General features: G+C 40.5%; 4 protein-coding genes across 4 annotated transcripts; 2 read left to right on the plus strand and 2 right to left on the minus strand.

The window, feature by feature from the left end:
- Positions 1 to 1,483: 1,483 nt before the first annotated feature.
- admp (anti-dorsalizing morphogenic protein) lies at positions 1,484 to 3,455 on the plus strand. The gene is made up of 5 exons (XM_070845758.1): positions 1,484 to 1,778; positions 1,873 to 2,009; positions 2,128 to 2,247; positions 2,352 to 2,541; positions 3,031 to 3,455. Exons 1-5 carry the CDS (start codon positions 1,484 to 1,486, stop codon positions 3,453 to 3,455), a joined length of 1,167 nt encoding a protein of 388 aa, XP_070701859.1.
- Positions 3,456 to 4,237: 782 nt separating this feature from the next.
- On the minus strand, positions 4,238 to 7,003 carry LOC139214208 (excitatory amino acid transporter 1-like). Its single transcript, XM_070844976.1, has 6 exons — positions 6,844 to 7,003; positions 6,390 to 6,527; positions 5,600 to 5,807; positions 5,451 to 5,514; positions 4,744 to 4,808; positions 4,238 to 4,346 (listed from the first exon to the last, which is right to left on the minus strand). Exons 1-6 carry the CDS (start codon positions 7,001 to 7,003, stop codon positions 4,238 to 4,240), a joined length of 744 nt encoding a protein of 247 aa, XP_070701077.1.
- cib3 (calcium and integrin binding family member 3) lies at positions 5,814 to 11,839 on the plus strand. The gene is made up of 7 exons (XM_070845425.1): positions 5,814 to 5,832; positions 8,440 to 8,526; positions 9,186 to 9,220; positions 9,623 to 9,734; positions 10,212 to 10,359; positions 11,430 to 11,625; positions 11,787 to 11,839. Exons 2-7 carry the CDS (start codon positions 8,476 to 8,478, stop codon positions 11,806 to 11,808), a joined length of 564 nt encoding a protein of 187 aa, XP_070701526.1. The 5' UTR covers positions 5,814 to 5,832; positions 8,440 to 8,475; the 3' UTR covers positions 11,809 to 11,839.
- A 1,793-nt stretch (positions 11,840 to 13,632) lies between these two features.
- LOC139213898 (ras-related protein Rab-8A-like) lies at positions 13,633 to 17,990 on the minus strand. The gene is made up of 8 exons (XM_070844596.1): positions 17,832 to 17,990; positions 17,160 to 17,220; positions 16,421 to 16,481; positions 16,238 to 16,315; positions 16,038 to 16,127; positions 15,830 to 15,895; positions 15,691 to 15,741; positions 13,633 to 15,401 (listed from the first exon to the last, which is right to left on the minus strand). The coding sequence occupies exons 1-8, from the start codon at positions 17,953 to 17,955 to the stop codon at positions 15,312 to 15,314; spliced, it is 621 nt and encodes a 206-aa protein (XP_070700697.1). The 5' UTR covers positions 17,956 to 17,990; the 3' UTR covers positions 13,633 to 15,311.
- Positions 17,991 to 18,317: the final 327 nt, after the last annotated feature.

Below are 18,317 nucleotides of genomic sequence, written 5' to 3' on the forward strand. Positions count from 1 at the left end.
ACTTGTCGTCGAACCACTGTACAACATACTTTTCTGCAAATAAAACATTTTTGGAAAGGGATCCCAGGTACATTACTTCTAAAAAGAACAACAACTTTAAATGATACTTTAGAGGCACGGAGCCAAAAGAGTGTGCAGATTATGAGTCTATAAATATGAATACAATAAAAGGTACATAGACCCAAGGTTTTAGTTCAGAAAACAAGTTAATTGAACAGAAACGTATTGGCAGGCATAAATATATCTCAATCTTTATCACGGTCTTGACTTTCAAAGTGCCAACATGGAGCTTTGAAGAAGCTCTGGGAAGAAGCACATGAAAAGCCAACCAACTTCGCAAATGTCCCTTTGAAAAAACACACGTGCAAGCAGTTAGTAGCTCCTTATTTTCATATCAACGTGTGAAACAACACGTTTTCTGTCGTTCTAAGAGAAGAGGTTTTATGACTTGCTTTAAGAGTGTCATGGAGGAAAAAAACTTTGATCCCTTAAAATGTTTATTACAGTTGGGGAAACAACTTTTTTTTCGGTGTCAATCTGTCTTTTCTCGTGCGTAAAGTTCAAAGTAACCAAATGGCACAGTGAGCCATTTCGAGCAAGAATTGAGTTGCATGTGAGAAATAAATGGAAAATAATCAAGTCTTGGTTTTTGTGATGAGGATGAAAAAGAATCCATTATCTAATGTATAGATTTTTGTATCTTCGGTGATGAAGGAGGAAGTCTAAACTCAAGTTACACTATAAGGTACATTCAGAACGAGTGAACCACTAAATTATACACAGAAAAGGGTCCTTTTATTGGGAAAAATTACCAACCACTAACTGGAGATCACGGCTAACTTTTGCTGCAAATTTGATGATTATCCAGCTGTAACTAGACAAGCAGTTATGTAAATCCTGCGACGTGTAGCCAGCGACACCCTTCTTCTTTACCGAAGTAATTGGTTTCCACCTAAGACACTGAGCCCATTGTCCTAAATTAATGGATTCGTTTAAGCGCAGTTAACCTCCCATGGTGAGTGCACTTCCTCAAGAAATGAGCTCAAAAGTTTATTCCGTTCATGTTCTGTACATGTCTTCACTCTCTATGATCATCAGAGGAGGAAAAAATACATCCCACAGCAACTTGGTCACTCGTCGATGAGTGCCAAGCTTTTTCAAAGGCTGAATTTAGTTTATTTGACCCTTTATTGCCAGACGTGGAGACAATGGGCTTGAACAAAATCTACAATCAGGTTCACACCTTGTTAACACCGCCATTAGTCCCCTTTACATTCGCTGATGGTTGATTTACATTTGCGACCAAATAGCATCTTTACTGCTGTTTACCAAGGCTTTTGGGGGGCACTGAAGAGTGAACGGGAGCATTTGATATAAAAAGTCGAGCTTCCAGGACCCTGCAGTCACTTCAGCTCCACGTTGCTGGGTGGTTGTGTGTAGTTGGAGGACACCGGTGCACCAGGGGTCTACTCAGCCTTCAGAGATGTTGGTGTTCGTGATCAGCTTTGCCGCGTTAGTGTGCACCGCCGCCGCACGGCCTTCTCTCAACTTTCTGGAGAATCATTTCACCGCCGAGAACGAGTCTGAGGAAGTCCGTTCAGCTGCCATCAAGAGGCTTCTGGAAGTTTTTGGAATGGAAGACCCTCCTGCTATCCATGGACACAAGCAGCCACCTCAGTACATGCTTGATCTGTACAACACGGTTGCTGATGTGGACGGTGTGACCAAGGACCCGTATCTTCTGGAGGGGAATACTGTGCGCAGTTTCTTTGACAAATGTAAGATCTGATGCTTGTATGCGTGAGTCTGCTACTGGCTACTGAAATGTTGTGGCGTTTGTTCTGGTCTATAACGATCTAATTTCCATTGCAGTGCGCAGTGAACAGGTGGAGTTCAGGTTCAATTTGTCCACAGTGGCCAGAACCGAGAAGATCCTCACTGCAGAGCTCCATCTTTTCAAGCTGCGACCTCAAGCAACACTGACATTCCACAGACACCACTTCTGCCAGGTATGCACCATTACTAGACTAACAGAACAATATAATGAAAGACACAGACTCCATCCAAATGCCTCCCTCCCTCCGTTGGACATTTCTGCAACCCCCCCATCTCCTCTGTTTCACTCAGGTTAGTGTTTACCAGGTGCTCCACACCAGCAAAAACAACACACAAGAGAAGAAGTTGCTGTCTTCTCGACTCATCCCGGTCCACTCTACTGGCTGGGAGGTGTTCACCATCACACAAGCAGTGAGTATCCACTTCTCTTCCAAGCCTGCATCAGTTTCTGTAGAGGAATCTTTGTGCCAGAGTTCTGTGTTTCAGTAGACTAATGTGAACTTTTTTTAATGAAGGTCCGCTCCTGGATGATAGATGAGGGCAGTAATCTGGGGCTCCATGTGGTGGTTCGGACCCTGGGAGGAAGCCAGGTGGATATGAAACTGATCCGCTTTGCTTCAGGACGCAACCACCACCAGAGCAAACAGCCCATGCTGGTCCTCTTCACAGACGATGGCCGCCGCTCTACTACTCTGGAAAGCACAGGTGAGCCTTTGCGCCTGCTTTAATGTCATTTAATTGATCAGGTAAAGAGTTGTGGGTGTCTTTGTGATCTTACTCCTGATGAGCAGAGGTTTAGATAAGTGCTATGGGGCCCCATTCTCTTTACATCACTGTTATTTGATCCAAGGTGAGAATTTATGGGCAGCCATCAATAACTCTCTTTACATTTTATATACATTATTTTACGAGTCAGTTATCTAAAGGAAAGTCTGATGTCCAATGCTTATTGACTACCAAAGTGACACTTTGATCACCTGGTGAGGGATTTTATGTGTTAAAGTAAAGCCAAACCCTTTTTCAGAATAAGAGCAATTTGGGAAGAAAGTGCACAACTTAAGGTCCTTAAATGGTGCTTTCACTTTAGAGGACCTGCTGTACCTCACTTCAGCCACAATGTAGTGGGGACTGCTATGAGTCATAGAACAGACTGTATGAAAAGCTTCTTTTCTAACAAATCACTGTCTTTCACAGACCCAAAAGATACCACAGCCACTTCCAGCCTGCCACAGGCCCCGATGTCAGGTCCATCCTCCCGCAGCGCCCGCTCCCTGGACTACACCGAGGAGGAAGGTGCGTCTTTGCCCTGCCAGCGTCTGCCTCTCTACGTCGACTTCGAGGAGATCGGCTGGTCGGGCTGGATCGTGTCTCCCCGGGGCTACAACGCCTACCACTGCAAAGGCTCCTGCCCCTTCCCCCTGGGGCAGAACATGAGGCCGACCAACCACGCTACCGTCCAGTCCATCATCAACGCCTTGAAGCTGATCAAAGGCATCGAGACGCCGTGCTGCGTGCCTGACAAGCTCTTCTCCATCAATTTGCTCTACTTCGATGATGATGAGAATGTGGTGCTCAAACAGTATAATGACATGGTGGCTGGAAGCTGTGGCTGCCACTGACGCTGATATCAACATCACTGGTATTGGGCTGCACAGATACTCATAAAAATACAATGTAAAACGGGGTTTTGGTGCATAAACAGCCTACTGCCCTTTATGAGTAATGTGAAGCCCCATATGTGGCAATGTAATATATGTAAATATCCCTAAATTCTAATATATGGCAGTAATGGAAGTGATATCCTGTGAAAGATGTAAATGTGTATATTTTATGTTTTCTGTTGTGAATTATTACACAGTCAGAATAAATTGTGTAAACAAGAGGATATAGAGTGAATTTATTTTCTAAATACTTTTCATTCAAAAATCTGACATTTAAATGTCATCTGTTATCTTGCTATAATAGTATTTCCACAAAAACAGTCACATTTAAAGAATGAAGAGACATTACCAGCCAATCGCAAACAAAACCAACCTTCAGTTTGAAAAATTGATTTCCTTTCAGAATTTGTATTCCCTACAAAAAAATGCTCAAATTAATTAAATTATATTTACCCCAGGGGTCTTGTTAAATATTGTGGCACAATGCAGCATAATATTGATAAAAAACGATCACAAAAGACTTGAGTTCCTGCTGAGAGTGCACAAGCAAAAGTAAATGAATAATGAGACATCATCACAACAAGTCCTGTTGTTAACTCCATCATATCTTCTTACAACAGCACAAAAAAATGTGTCAATTGTCAACATTAATTGAGCTTAAATCAAGAAAATACTCTACAGTGACTGAAGAATAAGCAAGGGTGCACTGAGGTCCTGCTTCTCATTTAGAGGGTTTCACTCTAGGATCCTTCAGCAGGACTGGAGCTCTGCAGCTCACACCTGGACAGATGTTGCACTACACCCACAGCGATACAGTCCCCCAGCACGTTGGTGGTCCTCAAACGATCTCTGTCAGCAAACAAACAGGAAGTTCTGAGGTTAGAGACTCATGAGTGTGCCTTGATCACAACCACACACAAGTTCAGGAAGTCTAACATGTAAAGGCAGGATGTGTAACTGTCTGAAGTCTACCAAGAAGCACTGTGTGATTGTACCTGCAGTATAGAGCACAATACCTGCTGCACATTTTCAGACTGATCTTTTCAATCAGTGGCCTCATAACTATGACAAGCAGACACACATACTTACAGCATCCAGTCAACTGTGATGATAATAGAAATGCCTTCAAGGGGCAGTCCAAGTTTGAGACAGTAAAATAATTTTTCTTTCTAAAGTCTTTCTAAACCCTCCTTTACTCAAGTGTATGTGCTGTGGCCTGTAAACACCAATGAAGCCTAGAACTCACCTGGATGATGTCCCAAAGCCAATGGTGAGACATTGGAGGAGACCAACCATGAACCTGAAGGGATTCTTAAGAGTGGCAACGACATAGATGAGAGGAAGGGTGAGGAAGCTGTGGACTGGTCCTCAAGAAGAGGACTAAGAAGTAAGTAAAGATAAGAAGTGAGTAAAAGTCAGCACGTATTTAAAAAAAAAGTTTATGCATTTTAATACGGTTTTACAGCGTTTTACTTTAGCAGCCGATTGGACAGCGTAGTCACAGTTAAGCGTCAACATTGCCAAAATTAAAATGCCATGATTTTTATGTTCCACCATGTTAGCAGCTTCCTGCTCTTACCAGATGACGATGCTGATCAGATGCATTGTGGCTTTATTCAGGCAGTCAAAAAAGTCCCTCAGAGGTTTGGCCTCATTCTCCATACTGCCCAGGATGAGGCCAAAGGCGATGCAGAAGACCAATAAGCTCAAAATGTGTCATCTATAAGGTGCCCAGTGACGCTGTTACAAGTTAAGGTAGTAACCATTCATATCAAATAAAATGAATTGGTCACAGTTACAGGAAAAACTATCTCACTGAACTCACTTGTTTGAGTCAGATTGACAACACCAGGACTTTTGCTTATGGAATAAACTGTTTAATACTGAATAAAAGATAGAAGAAAGTCATCATTGCTGGCAAGTGCCATCATGAAAAAGACAAAAAAAAGGAACCGTGACTAATGCAGATCTCACTTTTCTGAAACAAGCGGCCACCAGATTTGGGGGAAACATGTTTCTGCAAAGAAAAACATAATTATATGACTATAGTTCAGCTTAGACTGAATGCTGATGTCTGATTGAGTCGACTGATTATCTGACACCTGACCAGATCCAGAAAGGCATCCACCGTCTGTACGGCCTCCACTTGAGCACCAGAGGGCACTGATGTGTTCTTGGGTGATTTCCCTGGCTGGATGAGGACAACCAGGACTATGCCTGTGAACACAGCCATCCAGGTGGTCATTGAGTAATAGCAGAGAGGCTGGAGCCTCATTTTCCCACCGGCCCTCCTGTCCACAGATGAAATGCCTGAGACGAACAGATGCTGAAACATGTGAGTGTAACCACCTGTTTTGGGTTGATAGCTGACATATTTTGAAGATAGTAATTATCTAAAAAGCTAACAGTACAGCTTCTCAGTATGTCTGACCAATGTACGAAGTCGAGAAAAACATTTGGTAAACACATTCTTATACACTGGACTGGAACACACATGAAAATATTGTACACTAGTTTCATCGTCTATTTAGAAAACTGAAATTCAGGCATAGGCTGAATAACCAGTATACCTGAGTATAATACAGTCCAGCTGGGTAATAAATCCCACTTCAGTGATGCCTATAAGATCAGTTTTCACGCTGTAGTTAGTAGATGTGCTGCTGTTTTGGACTGCATTATATTGAAGATGTTTCTAATGTTCTGTCCCCGTCAGTAGAAAAAATGGGCTGGAATCAGAAAAATACTAGAAAAATTATGAAAAAAATAAAAGCGCTATGCCTCCCAATATGGCAAACAAAGCTGACAATACACACAGGACACATTATTATAGACAAACACAGCCAGCCAATGTCATGTGTGGGGCCATCTGAAAATAATATCCAGGGATCTGACCTGTAATCACACTGGAGGTGATGAGAGGAAGCACCAACATCTGTAACATTCGCATCAACAGCTCTCCAGGAAAGGTGCAGTATTTTATATTCCTGGTTGACATGTGGCTGGACTGCAGAGCAAAGCCCAAGCCAAACCCTCAGGGAAATATAGGAAAGGTCAATATGTCAGTGTGTTTAGCAAATGAGCGGTTCAATCAGAGAAAATACCAAATGCACAAAGCACAGCTGGAAAAATAACATTGTGCTACCAACATTTTTATTTATCAGACTGTCTAGAAAAATCATGACTGGTTTCATAATGACTTGTGGCATGGCATGAAAGATAACAGTATGATCAAAATGTTCATAATAATGGATTTTGGAATATATCCCATCAGCACTGAGATTTAAAGACAGTGTTATTTTACAGAGATAGTTTAGTTAAACTTCGACAGACAATATTTCATAAAGACCGATGACAATAGCAGCTGTGGTGAGAAGAACAAAAGCATTTCTTCTGAGAAAATGTTTAACATTAGATTTATTCTGGGGTGAAGGATCCAAACTCAAGGGCTCACAGGTCTCCTGGTATGTCTGGGTATCGTGGACATCTGTAATGTCCTCTGTACTCATCTTAGACAGACTATTAGAAGGTGAGTGGCATCACTTTCAAATCTTTCATCACTCACACCAAATATAAACTGCAGGATAAAAGACAGGGGGAAACTTTAATGACTGAGGAAGGCATTACAAAACATGCCTCTTTATGACAGCGGTCCACTGGAATATAAAGCAAACTAAAAAGGGAAGCAAAGAATAGAATTTATTACAATTTGTATAAGAAGATACATGCTGTTTAAATTACAACATGGTTTAAAGGTAAAAACATTGGTTTTTATAGTTTAACACTTAAATTTTAAGCCAAATTCCTCAAGCATTCTTCAATCTAGTGGTATAATGAGAAAAAAAATATTCCACTCCAAATATTTCCGTCTTGCTACTTGAACCAGTTCTGGTGCAAGTCCAAGATATTCTTTGTTTAACTAGTTTTCTATTCCTCCCATTCCCTTAAGCCAGCAGAGTTATCTTACAAATTTGACCGACATGGAGGGCTGAATATTGGGCACCAGAGAAAATATATACTATCATTTGCTTAAATTTACAAAAGCAGAAGTGTTTCACTTGGCAGTAACATTTCAGGATGTGCTCCGAGTCACATGCATGAAAGAAAATGAACTCAGGAGTATAAACCCTCCAAACAGGGAACAGCAACAGAGGTGCTTCAGAGAGGGCGCAGGCTGCTGGAGGAGGTGATATTGTAAATATAAAAGCCTTTAAAGGTACCATCATGTTAGTGAGAGAGCTGACACAGCCGACATGGAGCAGTGCCTATCAACATTTACAGCTTGTGACCCCTTAAAACACAATATCATGTCTGCTTGTGGCTTCTCATCACAGGTTGTGGCCTTTGTGTAGACATGAGCTGTGGGTGACTTTCCTTCTTAGATGGTTCTTCGGGTTTCTGCAGGGTTCCTCTAGTTAAAATCAATTTGAAGTGAAGGTGAAACACATGCATTTATTTATACTAAATTAGAATGGAAGGATTAAAGGCATGCTTGCCATTTAGATTAAACTAATACCTGACTTATGTGAAACACCTGACCTAAAACTGAAAGTGAAAATGTGCTCAATAACTGGATAAATATCCAATAATCGAGTTGTCAGCTGAAACAAAACTTGTCTCGCATCAAAAAGCCTATTTGCCCACTACAAAACCCTGCCTCTAAAGAGTGTAACCTGAGCAGTGACCGAGGCGTTGGCCATAGAGTGGCACTAAAGGGGGTTGATACCACTTGGCATGATGCTGGACGACAGCCCTTATTCATTGTCAAAGGGGCTGCTATTCACAATGGGGAAAACGATGAAATGCTGCCATTATAATGGGGACCAAAGGGCCCTGTGGCTGCCCGACACCTGATCTCCTCTTTGGCTCTGGCTTCCTTTTGTCCCACTATTTCATATCTGACATTTCCACACACCCTAAAAAAGAGCACTTGATGTTGAAGCAGGGATGGACCTGAAGCTTGGTGTCTGCGCGCTCAGACATGGGGAATAAACAGACCATCTTTACAGCACAGCAGCTAGATGCCTATCAGGTTGGTGTCGATTCTGTTTCTTTCTGAATGATATGATTAGCCTCTCTCTCTCTAAATGGCCTTTCTCTGATCAATACTGGCATCCTTAAACAACATAAAGACACAACAAAACACCACAAACTGTCAGGCAGTTCTGCAGGACAGAGTTCACCTAAATCAACATTGTCCATTTTGTGTTGTTGCTGTTGATTTGATATCTTATGTCACAACCTCTAACCTTGCTGGTCGGAAAAGTCTGACACACAGTCAGAGGCACATCATGGTCCAAAGTTGGTGGCAAGTTGCATGGAGTGAACAGCAGAAGATTTGTTATTTAAAAAGATAATAATGCTATAACTACAAACAGTTATTTCATATCTATAGTTACAAGAACCACTACTATTTTCAGACATAGTTTTCTTACAACATATGGAGCAGTGTCACAGATAAAACTACGCAAAGGTATATAAAGACATGGGCCATTCTGCATAATGAATACTATTACTTTTGATACCTACTTTTACTTGAATAGAATCTTAAATGCACTACGACTCGTACCTGGAGTATGTCCCTAGTTTAGAACTGCTAGTATTACTCAAGTAAATACCATAATACTTCTTCCATCCATCGCTGTGTAAAGCAATAACGTCACTTTCCTACTAATCTGATTGTATCTGCAGGACTGTACATATTTTACAAGGAAAGAAATTCTCAGGTGAGCAAATAATAATTTCACTGATTTGAAAATGGTACTAAATCTTGACACGTTTGAGTCATTACTGGTGTGACACAGCTGAATTTTGCTCTGTTCTGCACAATACTGCACTGTAACTCTAAACTACAGTATCAGGACACCTGTCCTACTGTGGGGCAGGCTACCATTGAGACCACATGGTATTTCAAATCTTGCTTTCAGAACTTTACTGTACTGCAACTCAGGTTTCAGTGTTCTCACTGTTGATCACAATAGAGAAAAATAAACTGCAGCAGAGTACTTGGAGTTGTCAAACCTAACTTTTCTAAACTGCCAACCGCCCTTTTAAAATACATAACTACATAATATAGAAGATATCCTGTCATTTAATATCGAAAGGAATGTTTTTTAAACCTTTCCCAGGCTGTTCTATCGCTATCGGGATTTGGCACCGCAGCTCGTTCCCCTTGACTACACCAACCACCCAGATGTGAAGTTACCATATGAGCTGATTGGCAGCATGCCAGAGCTGAAGGTAGACCCACTGGTCCACACACACCCTGCAGACCCGCTCTCTCCCTGTGCTCCCAATCCATAATTTATGGCCAACTAATCGACAGAATTCTTTGAAAGGTTATATGTTACCCGACTCCTTTAAACTTGAAGAATGCGGGTGAGTCCCTCGGGACACACTTGTTGGAAATGGGTCAATTATATGCCTCTTTACACAATGACAGAAAGGTAAACAGGTGTGTTAACACTCTGCTCTCTGACGTGTCCTGAGAAAGGGAGAGTTAGACTGTGAAGACTGTACTTTCCCTCACAGTCATTCATTACTTCAAACTGTGATAAATTTGTAGCTTTCTTGAATTCTCATCAGAAAAACCAGAAAAATCAGACAAGATGAGATACAAACCGAACAAAAACACACAATCATGGAGCACAGAGAAGCCATCAGTTCATAGCTCTGTATGACCGGCTGAGCTGTTGACGGTGTCCCCTGTCTCTCCAGGACAACCCATTTCGTCAGAGGATCGCTGAGGTTTTCTCTGAGGACGGAGAAGGAAACATGACGCTGGATGACTTCTTGGACATGTTTTCAGTCCTGAGTGAGATGGCGCCACGTGACCTCAAGGCCTACTACGCCTTCAAAATTTATGGTAAAATATCAGAAGAAGATATCAAAGTATTTTGATTTTCATTGTGTTTTGATAAGATTTCTTAATTGTTTGTGGTCCAGCTGCTGTGTGCGTAAAAAAATACTGAAAAAAAATCCCATTTTATCTTTTAAATACTTTTAAAACCTTTAAATATCTTGCCTTTCTTCTGATCATTTTAAAACCTAATATTTAGAAAAGAAATGAGCATAAAGCATTTATATTACACCAGATAATCTTATGTGTGTGTCTCACATAGTGCCTTTACTTGTGTTTGGGGTCAATCAGATCTTTTTCCAATGATTCGTAAACTCTAATAAAAGAAATCCAGACAGACTGGAATCAGGATTATTTCAGCAGGGTGGTGCAGTGTAAAGAGCACTGACAACACCAATCACAAATATAGAGTATGTGAATTTAGATGTGTCGTTAACGTGGGCTTGGGAGTCTCCAGGACTCCAAACAACAAGGATTAAGGTTATTATGTAACTACAGAATATAAAGAAGCATCCTGATACCAAAATAAGAACTACTTTAATACAACATGATATTAAAACCATGAACTGATGTGTTCCCAGACAGCAATAGATGAAACATTGTTTTAATTTGAATATGATCCATATTAAAAGGGAGCACAGTGAGGGGTTTTGGAGCTGTAAGCATGACGGATGGTGTATGGATGATTATAAATGATTAAGCAGCCCATTATAGAGGCAAAGAGCTTGTCAAAGCCCAGCTTGTGCTCAGCACTAGGGTCCCCCCTAATTAACAAACGCTGAAAGATGAAGAAGTTACACACACATGGCCTTGGTCGTGGGTCAGGGACTTCTCATTCATTACTGAGACCAATAGAGGAGAAAAACCACGGAAGGTGACGTACTATAAAAGCATAGTTGTGTTATGATGAGCGAGACTGAACCAGATGGGCTCAGATACCTGAATTTTGGGTATTTTTCCTCGAAATATTACCTGAATGATTCATTAACTTATTATCAAAGTAGTTGCTCGACAAATCGATTAATCAACCACCCATTTCACCTCCCGATTTCTCCCTCTCTTCCATTTTCTGCAAGATTTCAACAACGATGACTTCATCTGCAAGTCAGACCTGGAGAAGACACTGAACAAACTGACCCGTAATGAGCTGACAGAAGACGAGGTGAGGATGGTGTGCGAGAAGGTGATAGACGAGGCGGACCTGGACAATGACGGCCGTCTGTCACTGGAGGACTTCCAGCACATGATTGTTCGAGCTCCAGACTTCCTCAGGTAGGCCAGTGGTTCCTATATGACATAATGAAGGGTAAACCCACCTGTATACAATACAGAGGAAAAGTTATTTCATACTGTTATGTATCAATGATTGTATTCATTGCATTTACCTACTTTGCACTATTTCAAACCAAAACTATTGTGATTTCTGTTCACAGCACCTTTCACATAAGGATATAAAGAAATGAAGCACTTGTGTGCATGTGTTACTTTGAAAAGCACCTGGATGGACTAATGATACTGCAGAATGTCTGGAAAGTGGGATAATCCTGACATCTAAAAGGAAAAAAACAACCATCTCTTCTTGTGAATGCCTTTGCTTTCGGTTTTATTTTGTAAGAAAAAAAAAAATGTTACCAAAAAAAATTCTGAACTTCATCAGAGATCAGATTTCGACACTTTGCACGCAGAGTCAAAACTAGAATTAATTATGAAACGTCTCGTCCTTGATGGGAGCGTCACCGTAACCATCCTGGATTTGCTTGAACATACCGTGTTGACATTTTGTCTCATACTATTGCATGTACACAAATAACACCAGTCATGGTGCGACTGCAGGTCTATCATCAGGTGGCGGCATCAACCAATCCATCAAGACAGGGCTCATTAGTTATGACCATCAACAGAAGATTTGTGTTTTGTATATAAAGGGGTTCAGTTACACCAGACTATAAAAGACACACATGCCAGAATATTCCAGTGGGCCATAGCGGGCCAATAAAAGGAGAGCCATTTGTCATGAAGGCAGTCAGGCATCATTGTGGGAGCGTGGGGTCAACTGACGGTGTGGTTTCCTCTGACAGTCGGCCAATAAAGAGAGCGAATATGAAGTTTTAGAATCTTGTTTTATTAAACCAAAAGTACACATATCTACAAATTGTAGATAATATTTTCATATGGGTTTAGAAAGTACAGTACAATTTAAGTAGATCTCTTTTTTTTTTCAATGTGATATTTACAATGTTTTTTTTGTCACTTTTTTTTCAAAATGTATTGTATTATTCTCCCTGTGGTGTACTTCACAATCGATGGAATGAAATATGGCTGTAAAAGGGAATGTAACAGTATATTACGACATGTGATAGGAGCCTTAAGAAAAGGATATGACTTAAAAACAAAATTGAAGAGGGAGTATCATTTCAGCTGAAAATGATCCCAGCTCGAGTCCCGCAGAAGTCCGCTCCCTATGTTTCTGTTCATGACTTAAAGCTACAGTATCACCCCAATGAGACAACAGCACCATCTCTGCATTTCAACGTCCAGACTCTTCCTACTTAATCTGCCGCCGTGCCGAGTTTCACTCGTGCTGATGTAGCGATGCCGTTTCTACAAACAGAGTGTGTCCTGTTTTTGGCTCAGTGAATGACACAAAACAAAAAATAACAAAAGCCCGTACATTCAACTGCACAGGTCTACAAGTATGTCTGAAAATTACATCACACAAATATGCACAGGTCCAAGATTCACAATGCATAGCTCACCTATGACAGAACTGAGTATTAGCTGTTAAGACAAACGGCCATGGTAGTAATGAGGTCCCAAATTATTTGATATTTAAAAAAAAAAAAAAAAAAAGAAAGTGCAGGCAAGCAAAAGCAGATCCTCCCTCAATATTGTGCATATAGGAGTTTGATTTTCAGACTTTTAACAAATGCAGGAAGGAAAAATGAGGGACAGTGGAAACAGACTCAACATCAATGCTAAATAGTGGGTACATGTTTGAATTGCACAAGTCTAGATCACTGTGGCTCACGTTCTTAATACAATACTGATAAAAATTTGAGTTGAGGTGGCCACATATGATGCATACAGTGCCTGTGGTGCCACCTAGCTGTCAGACTATAGGGCCACAATCAAACACAAACGCACAAGAGAATGTACAATACTAATGGGATCACCTTTCAGTTTAGGTCAAGCCAGCGTTCATGTAATAAGCCAAGAAAACTATTTGGCAGGGCAGTAGCATCAAAAAAGAGGCTTGCAAATTCTTTTTCCTTTTTATAAATATATATATATATATATGTATAGCTGTTGAACTACGTTAGGGCAATGTTTTTTTTTTCAGTGAACTAATACCAGGACAGTGGATCACTAGCAGTGAAATAGCAAAGGAGATCAAGTCATTTAAAAGGTAGGTGTGGTAAAATTTAGGAACTATGCTTTTAACTAAGTAATTGTATTGTTGTATTGCAAAACTATCACTTGGCACAGACTACACACAAAACACGGGTTACTGGTAAAGTGCAAGGAGAGCTGTGTGGATAGCAGAAGGGGCTTACAGTGCCAAACTTCAGGAGGGATTTTAATATCTGGATCTGATATAACTAGAGACGTCATTTAGCTCGACTGTGAAACAGAGCTGCCACAAAACCTTCAAGTCAATAAATCTTATTTAGAGCTCAAACGTTCAACTGAAAGAAAACAATTTGCTAACTATTCTGATAATTGCTCAATTGTTTTATGTCAAATTTCAAACAAAAATACCAACATTGTGCTAGTTTCATGTGAGGATGTTCTGCTTTACTTCGTCTTGTGATAGTAAACTGAATGTTTTGGGGTTTTGGACTGTTGGTTAGGCAAAAGGAGAGATCTGAAGACGTCACCTTGGCCTTCAAGACAACTACACTAGCATTTTTCAAGAATAATCAAGACCATAAGTGGCAGAATAATCAATAATAAAAAATAATCACCAGCCTAATAATCCCTAATCATATTACACTGTACTTAATTGTGGAGAAGTTATACAGTGTGCACATCCTGATATTTTCTTAAATAGTGTACTCACAAGTGGGTCACAATGCAGTGTTTGCAACTTTTACTTTTGTAAAGGTTGCTACACCAGAGATGGCCCAAAATAAAATAAAAAAAACACCACCTCAATGTTCTGTTGATAGTTTGACAGCAGAACTTTATCTACAGTTGCAGAAATCTACTTTATATTTTTAGTTTTGTGCTGCCAAACTGCTTCCAGCACCTAAAACTAAGTGCAGAAAGACTATGAAGAGTTGGGGTGCCGAGTATAATGATGAGGGGAAGATGAAACACATCAAATGACTGCATGCAAACCAAAGAGCAGAACTCAAATGGAAAACATTTCAATTCAGTTCCTCTCTGATACTTGACTGCCTCATGGCTGATATGAATAGCAACTACTGAAATGAAACTGAAAGCATGTGCAACTCTGTTTCACAAGATTATAAACCGATCGGCCTCCTACAATTTACAAGGGGAAAGAGCGCTAATAAAAATAGATCTAAATATCACATTTGTATTTGCAATCCCAAAACCGTGACATTAATTTAGTTATTTCTCATCCTCCTTTGTGCTACTGGCTGTGTGAAATATAAGTGCATGGTACAAAGAGACATCAGAGGTAAGAGCCTGTCTTTTCTGTAATAGGAAACATCTGGAAAAATGCTCCTGGTTGAGTCCCCGACCAGTCAAGCTCTCTGACCAATGAAGACAACAGATCTCCTTGAAATGGAAAGGATGCAACATTGGAAGCTTTCAGAAGAGGAAGTGAGGAGGGGAAGTCCTCCGCTTACTGGGAATATAATGGTTTGTGTCGACGGTGAGGACAGGCCATGGGTGGATAGAAAGAGGGAAGGGGAAGGAAGTGCTAAGAGCAAGCACAGTCCATTTATGTCCAGCCAGCTGGCAGCCAGTGTCGAAGGCCTCGGTCCTCAGAGTAGGCTACAGCGGAAGAAGCTGGTCTTTTTCTGAGGCTCTGAGATCTTGACTCCATGACTGGTCCCCTGCGTCGTGTTGCCCTCCTGCAAATATGACAAATAAACAGGTCACTGCTGTCTGTTGGCTCTTTATGTAGAACTGTTGGCCCAGTGGCTACTCTCATTCGGTTCAGCAACTTTCTTTAAGCAAATCCGTATGTTCTTTTTCCCACAGCCAGAGGCACACTGCTACTGATTGAAGAAATTTGAAACATGTTTCACATAAGAAAATGAGTTGCCGAATAGTGATAATTACTTCTTTTTTTTTTTTCCCTCACAGTACAAAATCCTAATTTGTATTATCAAAAAAAAAAAAAAAAAAAAGAGTTCTTACCAATTTTGTGTCCATTTTTGACTTGATGTCTCTGGCGAGTGTCAAAAATGACTGTGAAGCAGAACAAACATACATCATCACACTGATGGCACAAAATCTGTTAAGCATGTTACAGCTAAAAGGAAGAATGGCTACTTACATTTTCCACATTGATGTTGGCCTTTGCACTGGTCTCCATGAACTTTATTCCATACTCTAATGCAAGCTGAAACCAGACAGGACATTTTACAAAGCCTGCCAACACATTTTTTTTCACGTTATACTAGTGTAATAGTGTACTAGTGTTATTTACTATCAAGTATAACCCAGTAACAATGAATTACTATAACCTCAACCAAACTTCTCACCTTCTCCCCTCTGTCTTTGGACACCTGCCGCTTGTCATTGATATCACACTTGTTGCCAAGGACCATCTTCTCAACATCAGCTGATGCATGCTAGATCAAGACAAGAAGAGTTTAATAAAACAATGTGCTATATGGCATCATTTGGATATTTAAAGAGGTAGGAAGCACATTAAGAAGGATCTACTTGGGCCAATAAATACCTCCTCTATGTTTCTTATCCAGTTCTTGATGTTCTCAAAAGATTTCTCGTTGGTGATGTCGTAGACAAGCATGATGCCCTGTAACAGTAAATCAAAAGGTGTTGAGATTAACAGCACTCAAGAGCTGTAGCTTCCTTGGGAAGTGGATGTATGTTACATTTGTCTGTCAACACGTGAACCCACCATTGCTCCTCTGTAGTAGGCTGTTGTGATCGTTCGGAAGCGCTCCTGGCCAGCCGTATCCCTGAAAAACACCAGAATTGTGACATTTCAATATGAGAAAGTTTAAGAAAAGATGTGAAGTGGCTTTAAGATCAATATTTGGATCATTTATGTAGGAAAATGTCCATCAACTTCTCAACTGCAGTCAAGTTTAGGGGGGTATGAGAAGCTTTGGTGTATTACATGTTAATGTAGATGTGGAGCAGGCTGATGAATTAAAAAAAAATAAAAACGAAACTTCCTTCCGGCAGCTGTCAGACTGCAACCATCACTGCTCCCAGTAGACCACAGTGCACCAAATCTTTACAATAACACCACTATAACGTACACCACTGTACACTTCACAATGTGCAATACTTTTTTCATATCTCCTCCTTTTTTTTTTTATATATATATATAATCCCCCTGCTCTTGCTTATATCACTATCCACTAGTTTATTATTTTCTGATAAAGAAATCGTATCTTATCTTAAAACCTGTTATTTTGTCGCTAAGAATAAAGTAAATTCTAAACTTGTACACCTCATTTTTTTCGAGTAAGTAATTTTCAAGGCCAATAATTGATGATCAAACAGTGTTTGGACCTGTGGGCACCAGACATCTGTTCACCTTGAGTCGGTGGCTAAGTCCACACTTTATTCACCAAACATTATACGTTCATGTCACATTTTCTGCATTGAAGGAATTACGATAAACTTACCATATCTGCAACTTTATCTTCTTGCCGTCAAGCTCTATCGTCCTAATCTTGAAATCAATGCCTGGAGGGATAAAGGGGGATCATGCATGTCAATCATAACGTTAGCTTGCTAGCTTAGTGTACCTGTCAAACATGGGCTCACACCGCAGTGACACATAAAATACCAAGTTTAAGTGGGAATAAACGTCCTCTCTCCTTCTTAACACAGCAAACAACAGTAATATGGGCATAAAAGAATAGAGGCGCTATAATGCTGCTTAAATTAATCAGCAATAGCGTACCACATAACAGGCTTTCCGGTGTTTGATCAGAATATAGACGGGCCCTATTGCTAGCGTTAGCGCTATTAGGCTAACCCCTACCGTTAACTGGCGCCCGGCATGAGTTTAAACGTTAGCGTTACTACATCATTAGCCATTATTTCTACAATTATTAAAGCCTTACGCAGAACAGCCGGCTAACAGTGTTTCCCCTTGTCATATCATGTTAACAAGTTAGGTATATCAATGACATATTATACAATAACAAAATCTTAAGTACTAACAAAGAGAAACTAGCGTTACTTCTAGCCGTTAACGTAGCATGGCCATGAGTCCAGCAAGTAGACGGAGCCTCGGAGACAGCTCACTGGCGTATTGTAAACAGACACAGTTCCTGTCCCTAAAAACGCACCTATTGTTGAGATAAACGTCGAGTTGAAGGCGTCTTCTGAAAACCTGAAGAGAACACAGGTCTTCCCGACACCAGAGTCGCCGATTAACAGTAATTTAAACAAATAGTCGTATGTCTTCGCCATACTTGATATTATTGCGGAAATCCCGCCCGGTGAAGTGGAGATCTGGATGTGGAGAAATGTCGCCCCCTGTCGGTCCGGAATCCACCTGCAGTCTATACGTGACTGACACCAGTGGGCGTTTTTATGTTTTATTTCCTGCAGTCTGCAGCAACACACACACACATTACATTTAGTTAGAGGACATAAATATGTTCCTTCATTCTACTTGTGTTTATCAGAGGTATATACTGTAGGCTGCTTGCACTTGTGTGTACTTTTATTTTATACAGTTAACATTTATATCTTCTTATTTTTCCTATCTTTTGCCTTTAAAGTACTTTGAATAATGTCTGTGTATGATAGGGTGCTATATAAGTGTAGTC

This window comes from Pempheris klunzingeri, chromosome 15 (assembly GCF_042242105.1).
Source record: "Pempheris klunzingeri isolate RE-2024b chromosome 15, fPemKlu1.hap1, whole genome shotgun sequence".
Taxonomy (NCBI): Eukaryota; Metazoa; Chordata; class Actinopteri; order Acropomatiformes; family Pempheridae; genus Pempheris; species Pempheris klunzingeri.

What these genes read in the sequence shown, in the direction of transcription:
- LOC139213898 (XM_070844596.1), bottom strand. Translation starts at nt 17,955, where the DNA reads ATGGCGAAGACATACGACTATTTGTTTAAATTACTGTTAATCGGCGAC. An exon ending in GGATAAGAAACATAGAGGAG is followed by an intron (nt 16,128 to 16,237) that starts GTATTTATTGGC and finishes GTCTTGATCTAG; the next exon opens with CATGCATCAGCTGATGTTGA. An exon ending in CCAAAGACAGAGGGGAGAAG is followed by an intron (nt 15,896 to 16,037) that starts GTGAGAAGTTTG and finishes GTCTGGTTTCAG; the next exon opens with CTTGCATTAGAGTATGGAAT.
- admp (XM_070845758.1), top strand. Translation starts at nt 1,484, where the DNA reads ATGTTGGTGTTCGTGATCAGCTTTGCCGCGTTAGTGTGCACCGCCGCC. An exon ending in TGTTCACCATCACACAAGCA is followed by an intron (nt 2,248 to 2,351) that starts GTGAGTATCCAC and finishes TTTTTAATGAAG; the next exon opens with GTCCGCTCCTGGATGATAGA. An exon ending in TACTACTCTGGAAAGCACAG is followed by an intron (nt 2,542 to 3,030) that starts GTGAGCCTTTGC and finishes TGTCTTTCACAG; the next exon opens with ACCCAAAAGATACCACAGCC.
- cib3 (XM_070845425.1), top strand. Translation starts at nt 8,476, where the DNA reads ATGGGGAATAAACAGACCATCTTTACAGCACAGCAGCTAGATGCCTAT. An exon ending in AGCAGCTAGATGCCTATCAG is followed by an intron (nt 8,527 to 9,185) that starts GTTGGTGTCGAT and finishes TTGTATCTGCAG; the next exon opens with GACTGTACATATTTTACAAG. An exon ending in CGAGCTCCAGACTTCCTCAG is followed by an intron (nt 11,626 to 11,786) that starts GTAGGCCAGTGG and finishes TTCTGTTCACAG; the next exon opens with CACCTTTCACATAAGGATAT.
- LOC139214208 (XM_070844976.1), bottom strand. Translation starts at nt 7,003, where the DNA reads ATGAGTACAGAGGACATTACAGATGTCCACGATACCCAGACATACCAG. An exon ending in CACCTCCAGTGTGATTACAG is followed by an intron (nt 5,808 to 6,389) that starts GTCAGATCCCTG and finishes TGTTCGTCTCAG; the next exon opens with GCATTTCATCTGTGGACAGG. An exon ending in GCCTTTCTGGATCTGGTCAG is followed by an intron (nt 5,515 to 5,599) that starts GTGTCAGATAAT and finishes TTTTCTTTGCAG; the next exon opens with AAACATGTTTCCCCCAAATC.